At 47.0% G+C, this 20734-nt stretch overlaps 1 protein-coding gene across 1 annotated transcript; it reads left to right on the plus strand.

Annotated features, from left to right (window-relative positions):
• Positions 1-1280: 1280 nt before the first annotated feature.
• On the plus strand, positions 1281-19360 carry UAP1L1 (UDP-N-acetylglucosamine pyrophosphorylase 1 like 1). Its single transcript, XM_066332605.1, has 9 exons — positions 1281-1596; positions 7844-8048; positions 10177-10352; positions 11376-11548; positions 12457-12650; positions 13487-13627; positions 15160-15345; positions 16076-16142; positions 17031-19360. Exons 1-9 carry the CDS (start codon positions 1320-1322, stop codon positions 17115-17117), a joined length of 1506 nt encoding a protein of 501 aa, XP_066188702.1. The 5' UTR covers positions 1281-1319; the 3' UTR covers positions 17118-19360.
• Positions 19361-20734: the final 1374 nt, after the last annotated feature.

Consider the following 20734-nt stretch of genomic DNA (forward strand, 5'->3'; position numbering starts at 1 on the left):
ATAGGGAAGACAGCAACTGGGCAAGGTTGTCTCCTGACTACCACAAGCAGATGCAGTCAACCTCTGCTGCCACATCTTCTCAGGGGAGAGCAAGGTCTGCTAGGAAACCAGCCACAGGTCTGTGGATTCAATGTGTGTGCTGCTGCCTGGCACATGGAACAGCTACCACTTCCACTGGCCCATGCAGTGCTGCATCCAGGGTGGGTTTGTTCCCAGCCAGTGCAGGTCACCACCTGGCATGGTTGTTTGAGGCTGTGCCAACAACAGTCCAGTTGCCTGTGGACAACAGTCCAAGTCCTGGTACTTCCCATCACTGAACAATTAAGTACCATTGGTGTTAAGTGTTCTTTCAGCCCCAAAGCTAGCAGGGAAATATTCCCAGTGGGGTACCAAAGTGTCAACCCAGAAATTCATCTGTCTCTGCTGAGATCTCTCAGCAAAGGCTAAAAATAGTGAGGGGAGCATGGTGGGAGAGGTTTCCCCTTGGGAAGGGATACCTTGTTTGATCTTCTCAGCTCTGCAATGCCATTGTTTTCCATCTTTCTGCTCTGGGACATCTTGAGCACATGCTCTGTTTGCTTTGGTGAGGGCCAGGCACTTGCCATAAAGCATCTTTTGTCTCTTCCATACTCTTTTTTCCTCCAGAAGGTCATCAAGCAGGAAGTCTGGTGACTCAGAGGCTGTCACAAGGACTGGGAGAAGGGAAGCTGGTGAGCTGTTGAAATAAGCTGTCCAGAGGGTGGTGGGTTGTTTGCCCACCTCAGTCCATAGAGCAAGAACTGATATGAGTAGGAAATGGCAATCACTGCATCCTGTCTCACCATGCTGCCTCTGCTGCTGTCCTAGCACAGCAAGTTTAAATAGAAGGAATCATCTGGGGCTTAAATGGAAGTCCAATAGATGCTGCAAGGCTTCCAGTCAGAATCCATCTAGCAATCACTCTGTTCCTATCACAAACTCCACTCTCCTGCTGCCGACAAAGCCACGAGTGGCCAAGGGCCCTGACAGAGCTCCAGGACTGTCTGGACCACAACCTCAGGTCCATGGTGTGACCTTGGGGATGGAGCTGTGAATGGCCAGGAGTTGGCCTCCATGACCCTTGAGGGCCGCTTCCAACTCAGGGTATTCTGTGATTCCGTGGGGGAAGCGCTGCGCTGGCCGCAGCCCCGGGGCTCCCCTGGGCAAGGAAGGCGCGCCGGTTCCCGCCAGCGGCGGGGAGGGTTCCGGGGCCGGGACGGCAGCTCTGGCCCCGCCCCGCCCGGTGCCGCCCCGCCCGGTGCCGCCGCGTCCTGCGCCGCTCGGACCGGGCTGCCCCCGCCATGGATCCCCCCGAGGAGGTGCTGGCGCGGCTGGAGCGGTGCGGACAGGGCCATCTGCTGCGCTTCTGGGCCGAGCTGGACGCGGCGCAGCGCGGAGCGCTGCTGGCGGCGCTGCCGCCGGGGCTGGGCGAGCACTGCCGGCTGGCGGCGGCGGCCGGGGCCCGCCAGCACGGCCCACCCGAGCGCCTGGACGGCCGGATGGAGCCGCTCCCCGCCGAGCTGCTGGGCAGCGTCCGCCGCAGCGGCCCCGCCGCGCTGCAGCGCTGGGAGGCGGAAGGTGAGCGGGGCGCAGGGCCGCCTGTCGCCGCCGTGCCCGGGCTGCCGGGGTCCGGCGGGGGCGGTCTGCGGCAGCCGAGTCCCAGCCAGGGCGGGACAGGGGCTGCGCCCGGCGGGGCCCCGGCGCTGCAGACGCCTCTGGCAGTCGCACCGAGGGGCGCTGCATGGCCCACGGCCGGCACCGTGTGCTGCCGAGGCCGGGGGACGGCGGGTCGGGCAAGGAGGGAGTTAGCGGGATCGCAGCTACGCTCCTGTCCTTCCCGCCGGCTGCCGGTGTCCTCTTCTTTCCGTGAGACACCGCGTGTCACTCCGCGTTATGAAATGCAGCGGCCGAGGCTCCGCCTGGCTGCATCAGATCTCTACAACTCCGTGACGGGCAGTGGTGGCCGGGTCGGGCTCAGTCTCTCCTCCCGCTTAACAAGTGATGGGGTAAAAGGAAAGAGCCTCAAGTTGTGTCAGAGGAGATTCACGTTGAATACTGAGAAAAATTTCTTCACTGAAGGGGTGGTCAGGCACTGGAACAGGCTGCCCAGGGCAGTTGTGGAGTCACCATCCCTGGAGGTGTTCAAAAAACAAATGGACATGACACTTAAAATACTGTTTAGAGGGTATGGGGGTATTCTGTCAGAATGATTTACTGTACCTGTCATGAAAAATATGTAATACTAAAGGATTTAAAGGGGCACCAAGAGAGCTGGAAAGGGACTTTGGTCAAGGACATGGAATGACAGGACAAAGGAGAATGGCTTTTACAATGACAAAGGGCAGGGTTAGATTAGGTATTAGGAAGAAATTGTTCCCTGTGAGAGTGGTGAGGCCTTGGCACAGGTTGCTCAGAGAAGCTGTGGATGCCCCATCCCTGGAAGTGGTCAGGGCCAGGTTGGACAGGTTGTGAAGCAACCTGGGATAGTGGAAGGTGTTCCTGCCCATGGCAGGGGGTGGAAGGAGATGGTCTTTAAGGTCTTTTGCAACCCAAAGTATTCCATGACTAGCAGTCCCTGGGGAGGGTGGGAATGGGGAGCGGGGGTGGTTCATTGCTGTTGAACTGGGTAGCTGCCTTCATGGGAGGATGAGCTCCCAGCCCACCAACAGGTGCAAAGGCCTGTCTCAGGTGCTGATCCCCATCCATGCTGTGTCATTGTGCAGCAGGAGACTGATAGGATCTGGGAGCAAAGAGGATGAAATAAGCCCAGAGAAGTCCATAGTCCATGGTTTTTGGAGTCTGGTAGATGTGGATGTGTGAAAGCTAGGGGTAATGGGGGAGATGGTGGCTGGATGTGCTCTTCCCACAGCATGTAAATATTACATTGATATCCTGTACTTTTTTATAAGTGCATACTCTTATTTATAAGGACTCATATGTGTCTTGGAGCTTTCTTTATAAAATATAACAGTACTGTTAAAAAACAATTTTAATTAAAAAAAAAAAAAAAAAAAAAAAAAAAAAAAAGAAAGCCAGGAAAACCACCTGTAGAGACACTTGCCTAAATTTGTGGTTGTAGAGATACTTGCCTAAATTCTTACAAGTGGCTGCACAGCCTTGGCCCAACGTTGCCAGTAAAGAGGTGAGGATATATGGGCAGGGGAGTCATATTTTCCAAGCAGAAACAGAAGCATCAGAGTCACAGGGCAGAGGAGCTTTTCTGCTGTGTCAGACTCCACTCATGGGGCTGAGTGGTGATGGAGGGAACATAAGCTGGTACAGTGAATCATAGAATCCCAGAATGGTTTAGGTTGGAAGGGACCTTAAAGACCACCTCACACCACCCACTGCCATGGGCAGGGACACCTTCCACTAGATCAGGCTGCTCCAAGCCCTGTCCAGCCTGGCCTTGGACACTTCCAGGGTTCCAGGGTAACCTGTGCCTTCCCCACCCTCACAGGGAACATTTTCTTTGCAGTATCCCATCTATCCCTGCCATTTGGCAGTGGGAAGCCATGTCCCCTTGTCCTGTCCCTCCATCCCTTATCCCCAGTCCCTCTGCAGCTCTCCTGGAACCCCTTTAGGCCCCTGGAAGGGGTCCTGAGCTCTCCCTGGAGTCTTCTCCAGGTGAGCACCCCCAGCTCTCCCAGCCTGACTCCAAGAGCAGAGGGGCTCCAGCCCTTGGAGCATCTCTGTGGCCTTCTCAACTTGCTCCAGCAACTCTGTGTCCTTCTCATGCTGACAACCTCAGAGCTGAAGGCAGCACTGCAGGTAGGGTCTTTCCTGAGCAGGACAGGGAATTCCTCCCTCACCTGCTGCATCTTGTGCTGTGAGCACAGGGGCTTTCTGAGTGCCAGTGCACTTGGTCAGGGCATGCTGAGCCTCTCATCCACCACACTCCCAAGTCGATCCTGGCAGGGCTATTTGAGGGTATCACAGTGAGGAGGAAGGGGCTCTTTTTTTTGCCCTAAAGGCAGATGGAGCTGGGTCAGGGCCCCACAGTTAAACTAACAGCTTTATCAAGCTGGATCACTTGTCCCCAGCTGGCTAGGTGAGTGAGGAGCTGGTGTGTCTGCCTTGTGCCACTGGCCACAGCCTGGAAGAGAAAGGAAAGCCAGGCTACCTGTGTGGGCTGGCCTTGCTGGTTGCCAGAGCTGCCTGCAGCAGCCCAGGTCTAATGTGTTTGAGATCCTGCCACTGTGCCCAAATCATCTGGCCCTAAAGCCCGAGTGCTCAAGGCCACCTCAGCCTTGCAGGCAGCAGATCTTCTACCAGAAGGGGTACACACAGATATTCTGTTTCCTTCGGTTTGTTTTTATGATCTGGATTTTATTTCCTGGAAGAGGGCAGTCAGGAGCAAAGGCTTTGTTCTTGCTTTGTTCCGGGCATTGCTGTGTGTCCTTGCAAATGTGGCAGCATTCCTGCATGGCATTCTGGTTATCTGACTGCTCTGCAGAATTGAAAAGTTTGGAGTCTTCTTCTCTTGCTGGCCGCTGTTATAATGGGACTCATGTGCCTGTTCAGTATGAGAAATCAGTCTTTTCTTGCAAGACCAGTCTGTTCCTCCTACAAAATCTATTTTTTTTGTTTGTTTGTTTGTTTGGGTTTTTTTTTTTACTTTTTATGCAGAGTAGGACTGACGGCAGCATTGGTGAGTGTCTCAGCAGCCACATTTTCTCTTTAGTTGAGCTGTTTGTATTTCATGTGCTGCAGAAAATAAGGTGGATTTTTTTTTAAGTGGATACATCTTTCCATTGCACCCAGAAGAGTCAGTTCTTACAAACTTTAGTTGTGAATATTGGTAATTTTACAGTTGGGAAGTCAGAGCAGAGCTACTTACTTTTTTTTTTTTTTTTTTTTTTTTTTTTCTTATTTGTTTTCATGGTGATCTAAGATCAGAACTTGGAGAAACTTTCTGGGTTCTAGAGTTGTACCATAAATACTGAGAATGCCGTAAATGATAAGATGCACTCCCCTGTCTGGGTTGTTCACGTGCACCATGGTGAGCTCTTCTGGAATACAGCCCTGTCAGTCTGCTGGATTGTAAAAAAAGTGACATCATTGATGTTATCTGTGATATTGCTTTGGGCTTGGGTTTATCCCAATGAAGTTGTGGTTTCAGTCCCTGCAGTGAGAGGCCCCTCCAGGAGATGGATGTGAGATGCCAACTCTCCCTTGGGCAGATCCCATCCCCTTGTCACTGCGTGGAGCACTTTGGAGAACTGCTGTCTCCTGTTGGATGTCTGCATTTCAGTGGGGTGACTCCAGCAGTGGTCCCTGTGAGCTGTGACTGAGAATTTTAGCTCCTTAATGCTGTGGGACAAAGTGGGGACCTCCTTGACTTTCCCAATACAGCTTTCACTCCAGAATGTCATGGGAATGATGCCCTTGGTCACAATTCGTTGCTCTGCAGAAATGTCTAAGTTGGGATCTGGTGGGATGTGGTCTGTTGCATCAGAACCCGAGTGTGTGTGTTGGTGTGAGCCTGGCAGTACAGGGGGGAGATGCAGCAGGGCAAGTGCCCAACTTGTTCTACTGGTGGGTGAAACTCAATTGCACCCCAAGGCAGCACCCCTCATGCTGCAGCAATGGAGACCAGCAAATGCTGAGCTCAGACCTTAAGCAGCTTTGGTTAAAATTGCTGTGAAATACTTCAGCTGAAGTTTCAGTTCTAGATTATTTTAAAGAAAAATAAATTTTTAAAAAATGTTTTAATTGCCCATTTCACGGAATCATGGAATGGTTTGGATTGGAAGGAATGTTAAAGACAAGATTATCTTGTTCTAATTCTCCTGCCGTGGGTGTGGATGACACCCACTATATGAGATTGCTCAGGGCCCTGTCTGACCTGGCCTTGAGCATTTCCAGGGAGGGAGCAAAACAATCTGGGAGTGTCCCACAGGGCAACTTTTTTTTTTTTTTCCCTCTACATAAGTTCTTTCTGTGCTGGATCCTAGCAGGGAAACAGCTACCACCCAAGCCAGGGCATGAGGTTTGGAGCCATGCTCTGGTACCTCTCCACTCAGCTCTTTCCCTTCTCCTGCAATGGTACCCTGTGCTGGCAAACAGCTGAGCATGCAGGAAAATCATGTGATGGGGGAAGTAGTCCTGGTGTAAGTGATACCTTAGATCCTCTGCTCTGTACTTTGAGTCTCATAGGCAGCTCAGTGGAGGCGCAAAGGAGCCATTTATTGCTTGTGGTTTGTTGTGAAATACTGGTTGTGAAATGCTGGATGTCTTACTTGCATCATCGTGTAGCTCACCCAGATCCTCCATGTCTTTCACATTACCAATTTAAACCTATTTAAGCTTCCCTGCTATGCAAGGACCTCTTGAAACTTTGAAATTCCAATATTTCCACTCACAGGTTTCTTTTTAGGGAGCTCTCCTAATCCCACTTGGAGGATTGAAGATCTCCAGAGGTGGCTTCCAGCTCTCACTCCTGTGGCCCTGTGACCCCAGAGGCTGCTCTACAGCAGAACCATGGCTGTGGAACTGGCTCCCTGTGTGCCTGGACACCACCAGCCTTTTTGGAAGGGGTGTATTTAGAGAGAAAGACTTGTGTAACTGCTGTGGTAAGACTGAAACTTGTAAGCATGGGAAGGGGAATCATGTTACTGCAATGTCATGGACAACTTGAGTCTTTGCTGAAAAAATTGCTGGAAGCTGCAGTTTTGAAGAGAATTAAAATCAACCCAGGTTGTTAAAACAGCACTTGGTGGTTTTGCTCTATTGTTCATTTAAACAGCCAAATATTTAAAGATTAGCATAAACCCAGTCCTGGGTTTTTTCCCTAATTCAATTTCTTTGGTTCCCATATCTTTTCAGTCCAAATCAGGAATGTTTTAGCCTCAGCTGTGGTTGATGTGAGGTGTTTGCTGAAGGCTGGGGTGCTCCACAGGCTGTCCTTGGCTGCAGGAGCAGTGACAGTTCAGTGCTGTGCAGTGGCAGAAGGCTCTGATAGCTACTGCAGCAGAGCTGTGGCTTCTGCCATGGACAAGCCCAATGTTCCTTGCATTCTCAGAGAAACTCAAAGTGTTCTCTAATAAAAAATCATTCTTACAGTTGCCAGTCATTATTGTGATGCTGACTTTGGCAAAGGCAGGGGCCAAAGTCTGAGAGTGAGCTGAATGTTAATTATGTGCTCTGGTTCCCCCCCAGGTTCTGAACTTCCCTGGTTTGTCAGGAGCACTGACACTGGTTTCAGTTAGATTGTGGAAGTTGTGGTTCCTGCAGGCTTGGCTGTGTTACTAGCCCTGACTGCAGCTGTGTTCAGTTTCTGTTGAAGCTGGAGCACAGGTACAGATAATTGATTAAGGCAGATTCCAGAAATCTTCATGCTTTACTCAAGATGATGAGACTTGGCTTCTTTGGGATATAAAAATAAGGGACCTCTGGCGGTCTCTAGCCCAACTCCCATTTGGAGCAGGACTCTAAACAGCCCGAGGCCAGGTCAGCTACAGCTTTACTAAATAAGCCTTGAAAACCTTAGGGGACATTCCTTCCTCTCTGGATGTCTTTTCTAGTGCTGCACTACCTCCCTAGTAAAGATTTTGTATCCTAATTTGAATCTCTTAAGCTGCTGCTCATGGCTTATTGTTGTTTTTGCACCAATTGTTGCTTTAGGTGAGGAAACTGCTGCATCCAGGAGGTGAAATGAATTTTCTCCTGTGTGTGCAGTGACGTATTTCTCTCTGAGCTGCCAACCTTGAACTGGCAGCTTCTGGCTGTTGCCTGAGCTCTGCAGAAAGGCTCAGGAGAAGAACACGGGTTGTTGATTGCTTTGGAGGTTCTTATGTTCCCTTGGGCTTCTTTTCCTGTACAGGTTTACATCAGATCTCACAGAACAAGGTGGCAGTGCTGCTCCTGGCTGGAGGACAAGGAACCCGCCTGGGAGTCAGCTATCCCAAGGGCATGTACAATGTGGGGTTGCCCAGTGGCAAGAACTTGTATCAGATCCAAGCAGAAAGAATACGCAAAGTGGAGCAGCTTGCTGGCAAGAGACACCACTGCAAATGTGCCATTCCCTGGTAGGTGACCTAAAGCCAGACCTGCTGTACAGGGGTCTGTGCATTCCAGTCTTGCCCATGTTGTCCTCAGGAAGCACTGAGCTGAGTGCTGTACAGAGGTAGGTCAAGGGGAGCCTTTTGTTGCAGAATTTGCAATGGCAGTGGCTGGAGAAGAGTGCAGAGGGATGGGAGGTGGCAGGTCCATGTCCACAGACCTGAGGGATTGAGTACTGCCTTTGTATCATTGACCACAGCCCTAACTGCTGTACCTTGCTGGCTTTCCAACCAGCTACTGGCAACACTGTAAACAGCACTTTTCAGTGATTGTTTCAAATGCTTTACAAGAAATTTCATCCATTTCTGCTTTCTCAGGTTCCTGCATGGAGGACAACCTAGCACTTGCCTTCCAAACCCTTCCTCCTGCCCCTGTCCATAATCTCTGCAAAAAGCCTCTTGCTTTGTGTTCAGCCCACCTCCTGCTGTCCTACTGTTTACAGTTGCCAGTTCTGCTGGCTGCTCCTGTCTTTCAAAAGACATGAGCCCTGGGCAAAGTGCAAAATGTGAATTCCCTATGGGATGTGGTGGGTGAGAGGAAGGCACTGCAGATGTTTCTGGAAATGTTTTCTGCTAAATGTTTTTTGTGAGACCATGAGGACTATGTAAAAATACCCTTATGGAATCAGTGTCTGGTCTGAGGCAGGGTTTTGGCAGTGAAAGAGAGGATGTCTGAGGGCTTCAGGTTGCCACATTGTTTTACAAATTCTAAGTCAAAGTTGATGTGTACATTGTTTCCTCATGGAAAGTGAGTCCATATTGTGCTTCTTCCTGAAGCCTTGCATACAGGACCTGAATTGCAAATACATCATCCCAGGTGCTGCAGGAAGCCAGGATGCCACATCTGTATCCAGTTTCCCTCCCCGGGGTGAGGAGGCAGTTGAAGCAGTTTGCAGCTCCAGTACATCTGGGCCTAAGCTATGCTGTGCTACAGAGGTGTAAATGGGGAATTGAGGTCCAGGCTCTCCTGTGTTGTTTCCTCATGCTCACAGAGGACCCTGTATTCCTATGCCGATAATTGTTGAAGTTTGACAGAAGCTTTTAGATGGTGAAGCTTTTAGACAGTAGTGAAGGAGGACAGTGGAATGTTGCAGCGTGCTTTTTGGGAGTGGAGCTGAAGCCTAGGCACAAATAAGCCTCTCTGGTGGAAAGGCAGCTTGGGGAAACTCAGACAGAGCAGTCAGGCTCACACACCCACATGCACCACGAGGCCAGCTCAGCAAGGAGAGGCAAGAAGGTTTTTGTACTATATCAGTTCCAGGTTTATTTCCAGGAGCTGAAGGGGAATCCAGAACAAAAGCCCTAAACATGTGCTGGGCTCAAGCTTAAGTATGAGCTTGAGGCATGAGGGTGGTGCAAAGGGCAGGTAAGGTCAGTGACCTATAGGGAAAACGAGGTCAGTCACTGAAGTCCCACAACCAGTGGAGACACAGGGGAAAGGAGAACCCAGAGGGCCAGAGACATTGGGGAGGGGAGAAACTGGGGCAAACCACTGTGTGCAAGGCACCATTGGGAAATTCTCTCTCTCAGGCTGGGCAGGTGACTCTATGATCTCTTCTGCCAAGGCCAGACCCTGGGTATTATATAGGGACTCCACAGTGGAGGAAGAGACAATGTGGACCTGAAAGGAAAGGAGGAAATGGAAAAACTTACAACAAAAACAAACCATGCGGCCAACATACGGAAATACTGTTTGCCTTTGCACTGAAGAGGTGGTGGCAGAGTGAACTGGTCAGGGTTTCTATTCACACTTAACATAAATTTGAATCTAGTGTGGATGAGGCTGTTTAGTGCCCTTTGTCTTGTTTTCCAGCTCATCCAGATATCCAGATGTTGTTCACATTGAGGGCAAGGCTCTTCTGTCCTGGGTGAAGCTAGGCCAGGGTAGGGTAATACTCTGATATGGTCATAGGACCCCATAGGACCCCACAGGATGAGTTCTGGAGGAGAGCTCTCATGTGCAGATTCTCATCACAGGATGTTGCTGTGTGTCTCATTTCACACTCCTGGGATTCCTCTCTTTTGTGTTCAGTTTGTAGTTTTGCCTTTCGCTTGTGTTGTTCTTTCTCATTGCTCAGCCCCCATTCCTGCCCAGGTACATCATGACAAGTGAGTTCACACTGGGGCCAACAGAAGAGTTTTTTGTGCAACACAACTACTTCAACTTGGATAGATGCAATGTTGTCATGTTTGAACAGAGGATGCTGCCTGCTGTCACCTTTGATGGGAAGGCCATCTTGGAGGAGAAAGGGAAAATTGCCATGGCTCCAGGTACCTGCTGTTTGCTCTTCCATTACCTTCATGTGTGTTGATAGTTGCTAGGGGCCATCAGCCAGCCCAGGCACACAGAGCACCTGACCTTTGGGGGTCAGGGTTAATGCTTCCAGTTAATGTGGAAAGGCTCTGCTAATGTTTCAGGCTGGTAATCAGGAGCTGGTAATCTGTTTAGTTCTTGCTGGAGATTTGACTACAACACAAGTTTTTTATCCAAGTCTTGGAGTGTTGGCAGGATTAGGAGTGCTGTGGCTGCAGGGTAGGAAAAACGTGCATTAGCAGAGCTTTCTATGAGGTCTCTGGAGTGCTGCCTCCTGTGGTGAAGGTCAGGAGCTCAAGGCTGATAGCTGGAAATGGGTTAAAATGCAGCGAGAAGATGAACTCTTTTCAAAACTACAGCAATGCCTTGTCTAGACATGGTAAGACACTTGGTGACAGCAGCCCCGTTGGACCATGTTGCAGCTGCAGAGTGGTTCTCCTGAGCTGAAAGGGGCATCCCAAGAGGAACTGTAAATGGGTGATCTGTGATAAATGTGTCTTTTGTACAGTTGAAGCTGCAGTTCAAGCCTTTAAAAAGGCATTGAGAACTTGTGGGGGGAAGATAAACAGAGAATAAGATTTATTTTAGTCTTTCTCAAAGAAAGAGAATAAATATGCTTTTGTCCTGAACTGGAGGAGAAGTGTAAAATACTTTTCCCACCCTTTGCATAGATTTGCCCTTTAGTATTCTCCCTCTGAGAATCCTACTAGCCTTCAGAAAGTCTCATAATTCTGCTCAGTGAGGCTGGTCCCCATGGTCCCACTCTTCAGGTGAGAGAACTGGGGTGAAAATAAGGAACATGCTCCCCTGAACTGTGTGGCAGAACTGGAAATAAAACCACTGGCTGTGGTCTAGAAAGCATTCTCTACTCTTCTGTTCAAGAAAATTTGTTCAGTACTTTTGGCTTTTGCTCAGCCACAAAAAAACTCACCTCAAAGTCATTAATGACCCAAGACTTTCTCTTCTCTCTTGCATTATAGATGGCAATGGTGGCTTATACCGTGCTTTGGTGGATAATAAGATCTTGGATGATATGAAGCAACGTGGAATCCAGTATGTCCATGTATACTGTGTGGACAATATCCTCGTGAAAATGGCAGATCCAGTCTTCATAGGTTTCTGTGTTTCCAAAGGGGCAGACTGCGGTGCAAAGGTGAAGCAGTGCTAGGACTGGGCTTGGTTTCCCACAGGGAGTTTGGGTCTGGTTGATGCTTGGAAGCTGCTGGCTCTGGGGAGCTTGCATGACCTGCAGTGTTCAACCCTTTGCCCATCAGCAGCTCACTCTGAGCAGATTTAGTGTTGCTTGCTGCCTGCATTGCATTTCAAATCCCTGTCTGTGGGTGTCCTGTGTTCTTCCCGGAGTACTGTGGAAAATAAACTTCAGTAAGAGCAGGAGCTATAGCTGCACAGGAAACCACATGCTGGAATTGCTTCACCTCTACACCCAGCTCTTTCTCAAAGGCACTTGAGCTGTCTAGAAGCCATATTGGACTGGGCTGCCTTTTATAAATGCACCTTTAAGTCTAATGGAGGCATTTTTTACAGTCTGCTGTGGAAGAGGGGAAAAGCCTTAACAGCCTGGATTTTGTTAACCTAAAGCAGCAAGTGCCTGAAGAGAAATTTCTGTTACTTGAATCATTAGTACTGTTCAGACAAATGGGGAGTTGTAGACTAATAGCTGCAAACAGCTTTCTTTTAATGCCAGATCCTAGTCCTTGATGAGAAAAGTGTCCCCTAGTATGCTGATTGCTTTTAACTGGTTTGTCTTCTGAGGAACTGTCTAATTAAGTGGTTGAGTACTGGGGTTTATGTTGGAACTGTTGAGCAGAATGTGCCTCCAGACTGCTCTGTGCCCTGACCAATATGCAGCCCAAATGCCTTTGCAGAAAGAGCTGGGCATAGAGGCGAAGCAATTCCAGCATGTAGTTTCCTGTGCAGCTATAGTTCCTGCTCTGGAAAGATCAGCAGGCAACAAACAGTCCCATGGGATTGTAGTTGGGAGCTGGAATAGTCCTGGGATTTTCTTCCTCTTTGTCATAAACGTGTGTGCTGTGGCTGCAGGTCGTGGAGAAGGCCTACCCCACGGAGCCTGTTGGGGTGGTGTGCTGTGTGGACGGGGTGTACCAGGTGGTGGAGTACAGCGAGATCAGCCCGGAGACTGCACAGCAGCAGCGCCCTGAGGGGGGACTGATGTTCAGTGCTGGCAACATCTGTAACCACTTCTTCACTGTTGAGTTCCTGGAAGCAGTGGCCCAGTAAGTCCCAGCAGACCTTCTAGGTAGCTGTGCAGCCCAGAAATGCCTCCAAGACCGGGTGTTCCTGTTTCCCATTCTGTAATTCCAGTTATGGTTATCCCCTGTGTTGCCTTTCACCTCCTCTTTCTTCCAAACACCTGAGTCCCGTTTCTGACAGCCCCGGCCTGCACTCCAGGCCCCACCCAAGAAAGAGGTTCTGAGGTTAAATCTAACAAAATTGAGATATACCATTGCATGATCTTCCTGGGCCTTCAAAGGCGAGCAGCTGTGCAGGCTGCAGTGTGGTCAGTGATGTAGCCTCACATCATGGATTTCCAGTGGGAATGTCACCCATGCCCATGTCACCAAATGGTTGGGGCAACAGAGTTTGCAGGAGAGGGTGAAGTTGTGGGTGGACTCTGCACGTTGGTGTTGAGGAATGAGGATGTGATGCTGGGCATTCAGTGAACAGCTGTGCAGCCTTCCTGAAGAGCTTGAACCACCCTTGGGTGAGGGATGTGCTCTGCTCCATTTTCGTCCCAATCAGGTAACAATTTGGGTTGCCTCCGTTTTGGTTTTTTCTTTGTTTTGTAACCTCTGCCTGCAATTTCAGCTTGATGCAAAGTTCTCCCTCTCCTCTGTCATGTCCCAGTGGTACAGAGAAAGGCCATGGCTAGGCTGCTCCGCTCAGGGAAGTGTTTCTTGAATGTGACTTGGATCACTTGGGAGGGAGCAACACCCACAAACAGTTGAGAGTTGACCCAGAGCAGTACTGAGTCATCTGCTTCCCTCAAGTGTATTGATTTTTTTTCTAAATGGGCTTGAACTAAATAAAACCGTTTCTTCTCTTTCTGCAGGAAATGGGAGTCACAGCTGAAGCATCATGTAGCCATAAAGAAGGTGCCCTACATTGACCAGGAGGGAAATCTGGTAAAACCACTAAAACCGAACGGGATAAAGCTGGAGAAGTTTGTGTTTGATGTGTTCCAGTTCTCTAAGTTAGTGACAGATATCATTTTACTTTTCTCCTCCCCTTCTCAGTGTTTGTTTGAATGACTGTAGGCTGAAACAAGCCATCCCAGGGAGCACATGTTTTGTGGGTGGCTTGTTAGGAAGGTTGTTGGATCTACACCCAGCTACAATCCAACAGTAATGCAGCAGGCTGTAAGGGGACCTCACAAGGCACTCAGTGCTTGTGCCAACCCTTGTGCTCCCAGACTGGTTATCCTTCTGAGGAGATGTTGGTTGGCCTGGCCTCTGCCAGCCTGGGAAAAATAAAAGGAAATTGAGTGAAAAGCCAGTGAAGCCCATATTGGAGTATTCAGACTTGGAAAAATCGGTTCTTTCAACATTGTGGCTTCCATGCTAATTGCAACTCTGGTTACATTTTTGGGTGGTGTTATGCAAGGACTCAGCTCATGCCCTTTGTGCTCAGAAAACTTTACTTAAGCACCGTGGGGCCAAGTTATGGGTGCTGTGGGAACGGTCAGTGTTCACTTTCCAAGTTCTGCAACATAGCTGGGAGGGCTGTGACATATGTAGTCAGGGGTACTTGTGTCTAGGGAATTTAGGATTTTAGCAATTAAGCCTAAGTGTTGTTATAAAATCAGTTTTTCCAAGGTCTCAAATTCAGCAGTGAAGATTCTGTTTTAGGCTTAAATAAATGCCAAAGAGAGACCTCAGGCAAACTGAATTATCTTTGTTTGGGGATAGTATTTATGTTTTTATATTATTTCCTTTGGAATAGAGAGCTCAAGGTTTGAACCAGTCTCCGTTTCCTGATGTGTTAAATAAAGTAGTATCAAATTAAGACAAAACCAGGGTGATGAGAACACTGCTGAGTTATAAGCCATGACAGGACTCATTTGCAAGCAGTGGTTCCTTGAACTTTTTTAACAGCTCAAAACCACCTTGGCATCTGTGCTTCACACATGATGTGCAGAAATGCACAGATGTTGCTGTGGGGCTTTCTAATTTGCATTCCTATTTCTGGTAAACAGCTGTACTTCACATTCACCTGTGAGGCATCCCTTGTTGGAACTAGTATCCCTAGCTGGTCCTTACCTACAGACTCCCAAGCAGGGGACATTTCTGGGGCATGGTGAGGTGCTGTGCAGTGAGTGCACTGCTTGTGCTGTGCCTAAGCTCTGGACAGTGCTGTGCTCTCTGTCCTGCCGTGCTCTGAGCTGTCTTGTCCAAGAACCTCCACTGCCTAAAGATGTTTCTATGGCATCTCTGCAGAACAGTTGCTTTTTGTCTCCTCTGAGCGCATCTCCAGTAGGTTGGGAGGCTCCCGTTATGATCCCAAAGAGACAAGGCTTCTTATGTTTTTCCATTCTACAGCCCTGGTACTCCTTGGCTCTTCAGATGAGCAGCAGGCTTCCCTTGGCTTGAATGTGTCAGGCTGCATACAGTGCTCTTCTCAGAAATATATCTTTCTGAGCCTTTCCTCATGAATGTTGTTGCATTAGTGGGGCTGATCACTAGCTCTGGTTTTCATGATCATTGTTTTCTTCCCTTTGCTGGGTAGGAATTTTGTGGCATTTGAAGTTCTGAGAGAAGAGGAGTTCTCACCGCTAAAAAATGCAGACACAGCTGACAAAGATACTCCTACCACTGCTCGGCAAGCGCTCCTCGCCCAGCATTACCGCTGGGCTCTCAAGGCTGGGGCTAGATTTGTGGATGAAAATGGTTTCAGGATACCAGAAAAGCTCAGGTATTAATCTGTGACCTTCTCTGCAGCTTCTCTGCTGGGAGTGCTCAGCCATGCCAGCTGGCCAGTGGCACATGCTAGGCTCTCCAGAACTGGGCATTAGTGTAGTCACAGGGTGGCTCAGCGTGATTTTTGTTCAGCTGGTCTTCTCTGGATAATGCAGGTTGATGTCTATTAGAGTTCCTGCTTCTCTTATGACTGTTGGTGCCCCAGGTATGGGCATTCTTTCTGGCAGATCCTTTGGGGTAATGAGTTGGCCCTTCCTATAGCACCTTGTTACACAGGGGCAGCCTTTTCTATCACTCTGGATTTAGCAATGCAAGGAATTTTAATTTGTATGTCCTGACAGCTTTTCTGACTGTGGCCCCAACAGGATTCTCAGGTGGTCTTAAGGATTGGTTGTTAGAGTGATTACCAGTTTGGATACCTTCTTGCATAATCCTGTATAATGGAAAGATGCTTTTATTCCATGGGGCCATTATTTCATCAACTCATAGTTCAATAAACCCACAAGTTCATTTTACTTCAAAAACATCTCTATAAAAGGGGTGTTGTGGTTTTGCTGAGTAACATTTGGGACCTGCGAATTTCTTTTTATTTTCACATAAATGTTTTCACATAATGTCTGGTGCATGTGACTGTAACAAATGTCTTACCCTTCTGGATATCCTATTCTGGACAATCTTTTGAAGAAATCCATGGCAGGAAGTTAATCCTGTGTTCTCTTCTTTAGTCTCTCAGGAACTGAAGATCCTCCGGCTGTGTGTGAGATTTCTCCATTAGTGTCTTACTTCGGAGAGGTGAGAATAACCATCTGTGGAGGTATTTTAAGTGTATGGAGGTATGCATTCGACTTCCTTCCAAACACAGGTGTTTTCTTTAGCCTGGGTTTGCTGAGAAATGGTAAGATCAAGGAAACAGGGACTTGGGCTCTCTATTACCATAATGTGGTTCCATTATGATTCACACTTCAACAATTTGTTCGCTCTCAGTTTTAGCCATCTGTAAAATGAGATTTGCAACAAGGCTGGAATTTCATTAAGACTCATGAGCACTTTGAGATTTTAATGAGAAGTGCAGAATATTCAAATTAGAAAAATCCATGGGTTCTGTGCTCATTTGTGCTCATCTCCCACAGGAAGTGAATCCTGACTGAGAACTGTGATATGCGTGTTGGCTTTAGGGAAGCCATTTCGCAAGTTTGTCCCTCTGAAAATAATTGATCCTGAGAAACCTGCTTCCATTTAGTAATGAGAATAGGAACTTTCCTGTGTTGTAAGGACAGGGTGAGAAATAGTAGATTACAGGAGAATGTGTGGGCACTCTTTGCTAGGTTTCCACATCTGTTAACTTGCAAACCAGCTGCCTGCACCAGGTGTATTCCCCAACACATGCAGGTAGCTAATTCATTGCAATCAATAGGTTGTCAGAACAAAATGAAGACAAGGCAATTTGACTTTCCTTTGCCAGGATTATTCTAATGTCAGTTAAGGACACATCTTCCCATGCTGCCTCCCCAAGAAGCTTCTTTCTGACATTACGTTTTAGGGTCCCTTAGCACCTCTGCTTCTTGAAACCAAGAAACACTTTCTGTAACTGTTGTGTGTCCCTGACCTTTGTCAGTCATTCCTTGAGGACTTAAAATAGTGCATTTACAGCCTAACAATACTGTTCTCACACCTTCTCAGGGTCTGGAGGTGTACATGAAGAACAAAGAATTCCCTTCTCCCTTTGTACTCGACGAAAACAAAGTGGAAATGCTGGAAAATTCTTGAAGTGGGAAGCCTTTCCCTCTCAAATCAGATCTCTGTTTGTTAGATCCATTATAAGAACTGACAGTATTAAAATGTCAGCTATGAAGTGCATTATAAAAGAAATGGCAGTGTCTGATTGATGTCAAATCCTCGCAGCAGTTGAGATTGCTTGCACGTGCAAGCTCTCCAGTTCTGTTTGGTAACTTGGAAGGCGTTGCCTTTTACCTCAGTCTTACATACTTGGATGTGAGTATGGATTAACACTTTCTGGGTGCTAAACAGATTCTACATTTCTTATTTACTCTTGCATATGAATATGGAAAAGAGCCAGTCATGGCCTGATAAATTAACTTTGCCTTTGAAAGATTCAATTTCTTCAGTGCCTTTTTAGGTATCTTGTTTGTGTTGGTGTAGTTGGGTTTTGGTTTGGTTTTGTTTCTAAATCATGTGCACAGCTGCAGTCGGTTTGAGGTCTCATCCTGAAAAGTATGGAAGGACTTTGGATACTGAGGTTTACTCTCCAGTGGTCAGTTTTTTCCCTAGAAGAGAACATAGGATTAACTTCCTGCCATAGTTAAAAAACAGTGTATTTCTTCAAAAGATTGTCCAGAATAGGACATCCAGTGTTTTTGTTGCTGTGCCTAAGCATTGCTTGAAGCTTGGAGACCAAAGTAATACAGACTAGTTTTGTATCTGGGCTTCCTGGTGCCATGCCTAGACTGATTGTTCCTTACAGTTGTAATGACTTGGATTTTTTAATTTAAAAAAAGAGTATTTTCACAACCCTCTGCCCTTCCTGACTTTAAAACTTTTCCTTTCCATTTTCTGTTTAATATATACTGTATCCCTCAGACATGGCTCTCTTGAGGTACCTGAAAGTAGTAAGAGAAAAAGATCCCAGTGGTAGAATTTAATCCCTAACCAAAACCAAAAAAACCCACTTACTCTCAGCATCAACAGGGTACACAGTAAAACACCAGCCTCCACTTCTACAGTTTTTGCCCAGGTGATTTTCCAGCACTCTTTCACTTAGGAAATAATTCCATAGATGACTTTCTTTTAGATATGTTACTAACCATAATGTAAAGATAAGTGTCTGTTAATGAAGGACACTAATTGTCAGAACAAATGTAGCGAATGAACTCAGCCCTGTCCCTTAACCTCCCAGTGATTCCTCCTGTTCAGTTTTTGGACACTGCCCTGGAAAGCTTATGCCCATCTAATGCAGAACCTGTGCTGAGCATACCCAAGTCATTTCAGCCTTGATGAGGAGGCATCAGCTGCACTCTGTGGTGGCTGGCCTTTGCGTTAGAAATATTTCATCCTCTTCCCCTAAACATGGTGTTAGGGAAAGTAGCGAGAAAGATGTTTCATCTAAAAGGTTATTTCATGCATCAGCTTCTACTGAGGAATTGTTTATGCTATTTCATTAAGCATAATTAACTTCCGTGGCTTTCTGCAATTTCTGATGTGAAGTTCTATTCAGAATAATAGAATGGGGAATGAGGAGGTATAAAAATTTTTTTTGAGAGTAAATACAGTTTGTGAGTATGCTCAAGTTTTCCAAAGAAGGCATGTAAATGTCAGTATCAGGGTTTTTGGTTGTGAAGTGTTTCTGCATGAACTTGAGTGAAGATCCTTTCACACGTGCCCACCAGCTAATGACAGTTCTGATTACCTCAGTTGGCACGTGCAGCCAGTAATTCACATTTTTAGTATAAATGAAGCATTTGTCCTTGTCACTCAATTCTGTAGTCTTTTTGCAATGTTTCTATGACACATTCCATTCCTGTCAGTCAAGTTTTATATCTGAGAACAAATTGTGTTGTATATTTGTGAGTATTGCTCAGCAATTCAAGCACGCACTTCTTTTATACTGTGCTGTGCTATAAAGATTTCTTCTGCTTTTTCTAAAATTCTTTCTCTTTTGAAGCTTCAGTCTCCATGCACACAGAACAGAGCTGCTGACATGGTTTTCAAGGTTGTTTTCAAGGAGAAGCTAAATTAGAATACTGAATTCCTTGTCTCTTGGTTTTTGGTTTTTTTTTTTTTTTATTTTCTATGACTCTTCACATTTTAAACTGGAACATAGAAATAATTTTGAGAGAACTTTACAAAAACAAGTCTGTCTTGTATGTAATAAAGTTTTTGTATGCATTATAAAATGAAAAATAGTACCTGAAACAAGGGGAAGGCCTGTAGTACTCCAGAAACTAATGGACATCTAAACATTTTAAATAATAAAGAAGTTACTGTGATTTCTATGTGTTTGTCTCTGTTTCTTGTATGTGAGAAAAACACTTGTTGTCTCTGTCCCCGTGAATGTTGTCACCACAGCTGCAGGATGGTGTCACTGGTGGTGGATCTGGAGGCTGCAGTGCCCACTCTTCAGATTATAGGGGCATATGGAACTGAACAAAGGGTGATTTCTGAAGGGGGTTGACATTGTGGGGTCTTTTATTTCATCAGAAAACAGAGTATTGTGTTCTTTTCTGCAATGCTGTATATTTTTTCCAAGCTTTTCAGCTTATTTTGTTGAGGGCAGGGAGTTTAATTGCAGGTGGTGGTTGTCTTATTTCAAGTCGATTTGAGTAATATGGTTCTGTCTCGCAGATGGTGTGTATGTAATGAGCACTCGCTGCAATGCAACTTTTCCTTTGCTTTCCAATGAGAGGCACTTCTTAAACAGGGCTCTATTTATAGCACAATCAGTAGGGAAGTGCAGTAATACCTCACAAATGGCAGATTGTCTTCATTTGGGGGTTTAAGGCTGAACCCAGTAAATGTCAGAAGCAGACCTTTCTTTTTTACCTCTTTCCCATGTTCCTCTCAACACCCATGTGAAGGCTGCTGGGGATTTAAATATGTTTTTAAGTTACATGAATAGTTTTAAGTTTCCTGTGACAGGAAAATTAATACTAAATATGAATGCATGCTTTAGGCATCTTAAATTATTGTTCTGCTTCTTTGTGTGCTGTTCGTATCTATCAGGATTTTTTATTAGTTTTCTTAATAATGAAATGCTCAAACCCCACCAAATTTTCAATTTTACGTTGAAATCTACTGTGAGGTGGATTCCAAATGTAAAGGCTCAAATGATGCATGCTAACCTGCCACTCAGGCAGAGCTGGAGGTAAATCCAGTGTCAGCATTTAGAGCAGCAGTCTTAAAGCAGCTGCTTCAATGCTGACCTCTTCCTATTGGACTATGAACCTGAGCTAAAAGTTATTACAAATCCCGTCCTGTGATGGCTCTGAAAGCGTACATCACTAAACAATGCTCTTCCCTGTTCCAAGTGAGTATGTCCCTCCTTCTCCGCAGGGAAGATGCAGGGAACTCTTTTATTGCAGAGGGAGTGACACAGGGCTGGAGGGCTGTGAAGGAGCAGCTGAAGGAAGGAGTTAGGTCGGGTGAGTCCTTCCTGCTCATACCAAAATTCAGTGCCAGGTCTTACGGAAGGGTTTATTTACACAACTGGTTGCTTTTCACCCACTCACATACATCCTCTCACAGATTCCAGCTGTCTGTTCTCAGGCCCGTGTTCCCTCATTACCTGCTGGAGAACCGTGTCTCGGTTTTTTCGGCGGCAAGTGATAATGCCATCCTGACGGCACTTCCCTGTCCTCTCGGATGCAGCA

The sequence above is a fragment of the Sylvia atricapilla genome, chromosome 19 (assembly GCF_009819655.1).
Source record: "Sylvia atricapilla isolate bSylAtr1 chromosome 19, bSylAtr1.pri, whole genome shotgun sequence".
NCBI classification, from domain to species: domain Eukaryota; kingdom Metazoa; phylum Chordata; class Aves; order Passeriformes; family Sylviidae; genus Sylvia; species Sylvia atricapilla.

Bases quoted from the DNA above. Each gene is read 5' to 3' on its own strand.
- UAP1L1 (XM_066332605.1), top strand. From the start codon at position 1,320: ATGGATCCCCCCGAGGAGGTGCTGGCGCGGCTGGAGCGGTGCGGACAG. The intron at 1,597-7,843 runs GTGAGCGGGGCG...TTTCCTGTACAG, and splicing joins GCAGCGCTGGGAGGCGGAAG to GTTTACATCAGATCTCACAG. The intron at 16,143-17,030 runs GTGAGAATAACC...ACACCTTCTCAG, and splicing joins TAGTGTCTTACTTCGGAGAG to GGTCTGGAGGTGTACATGAA.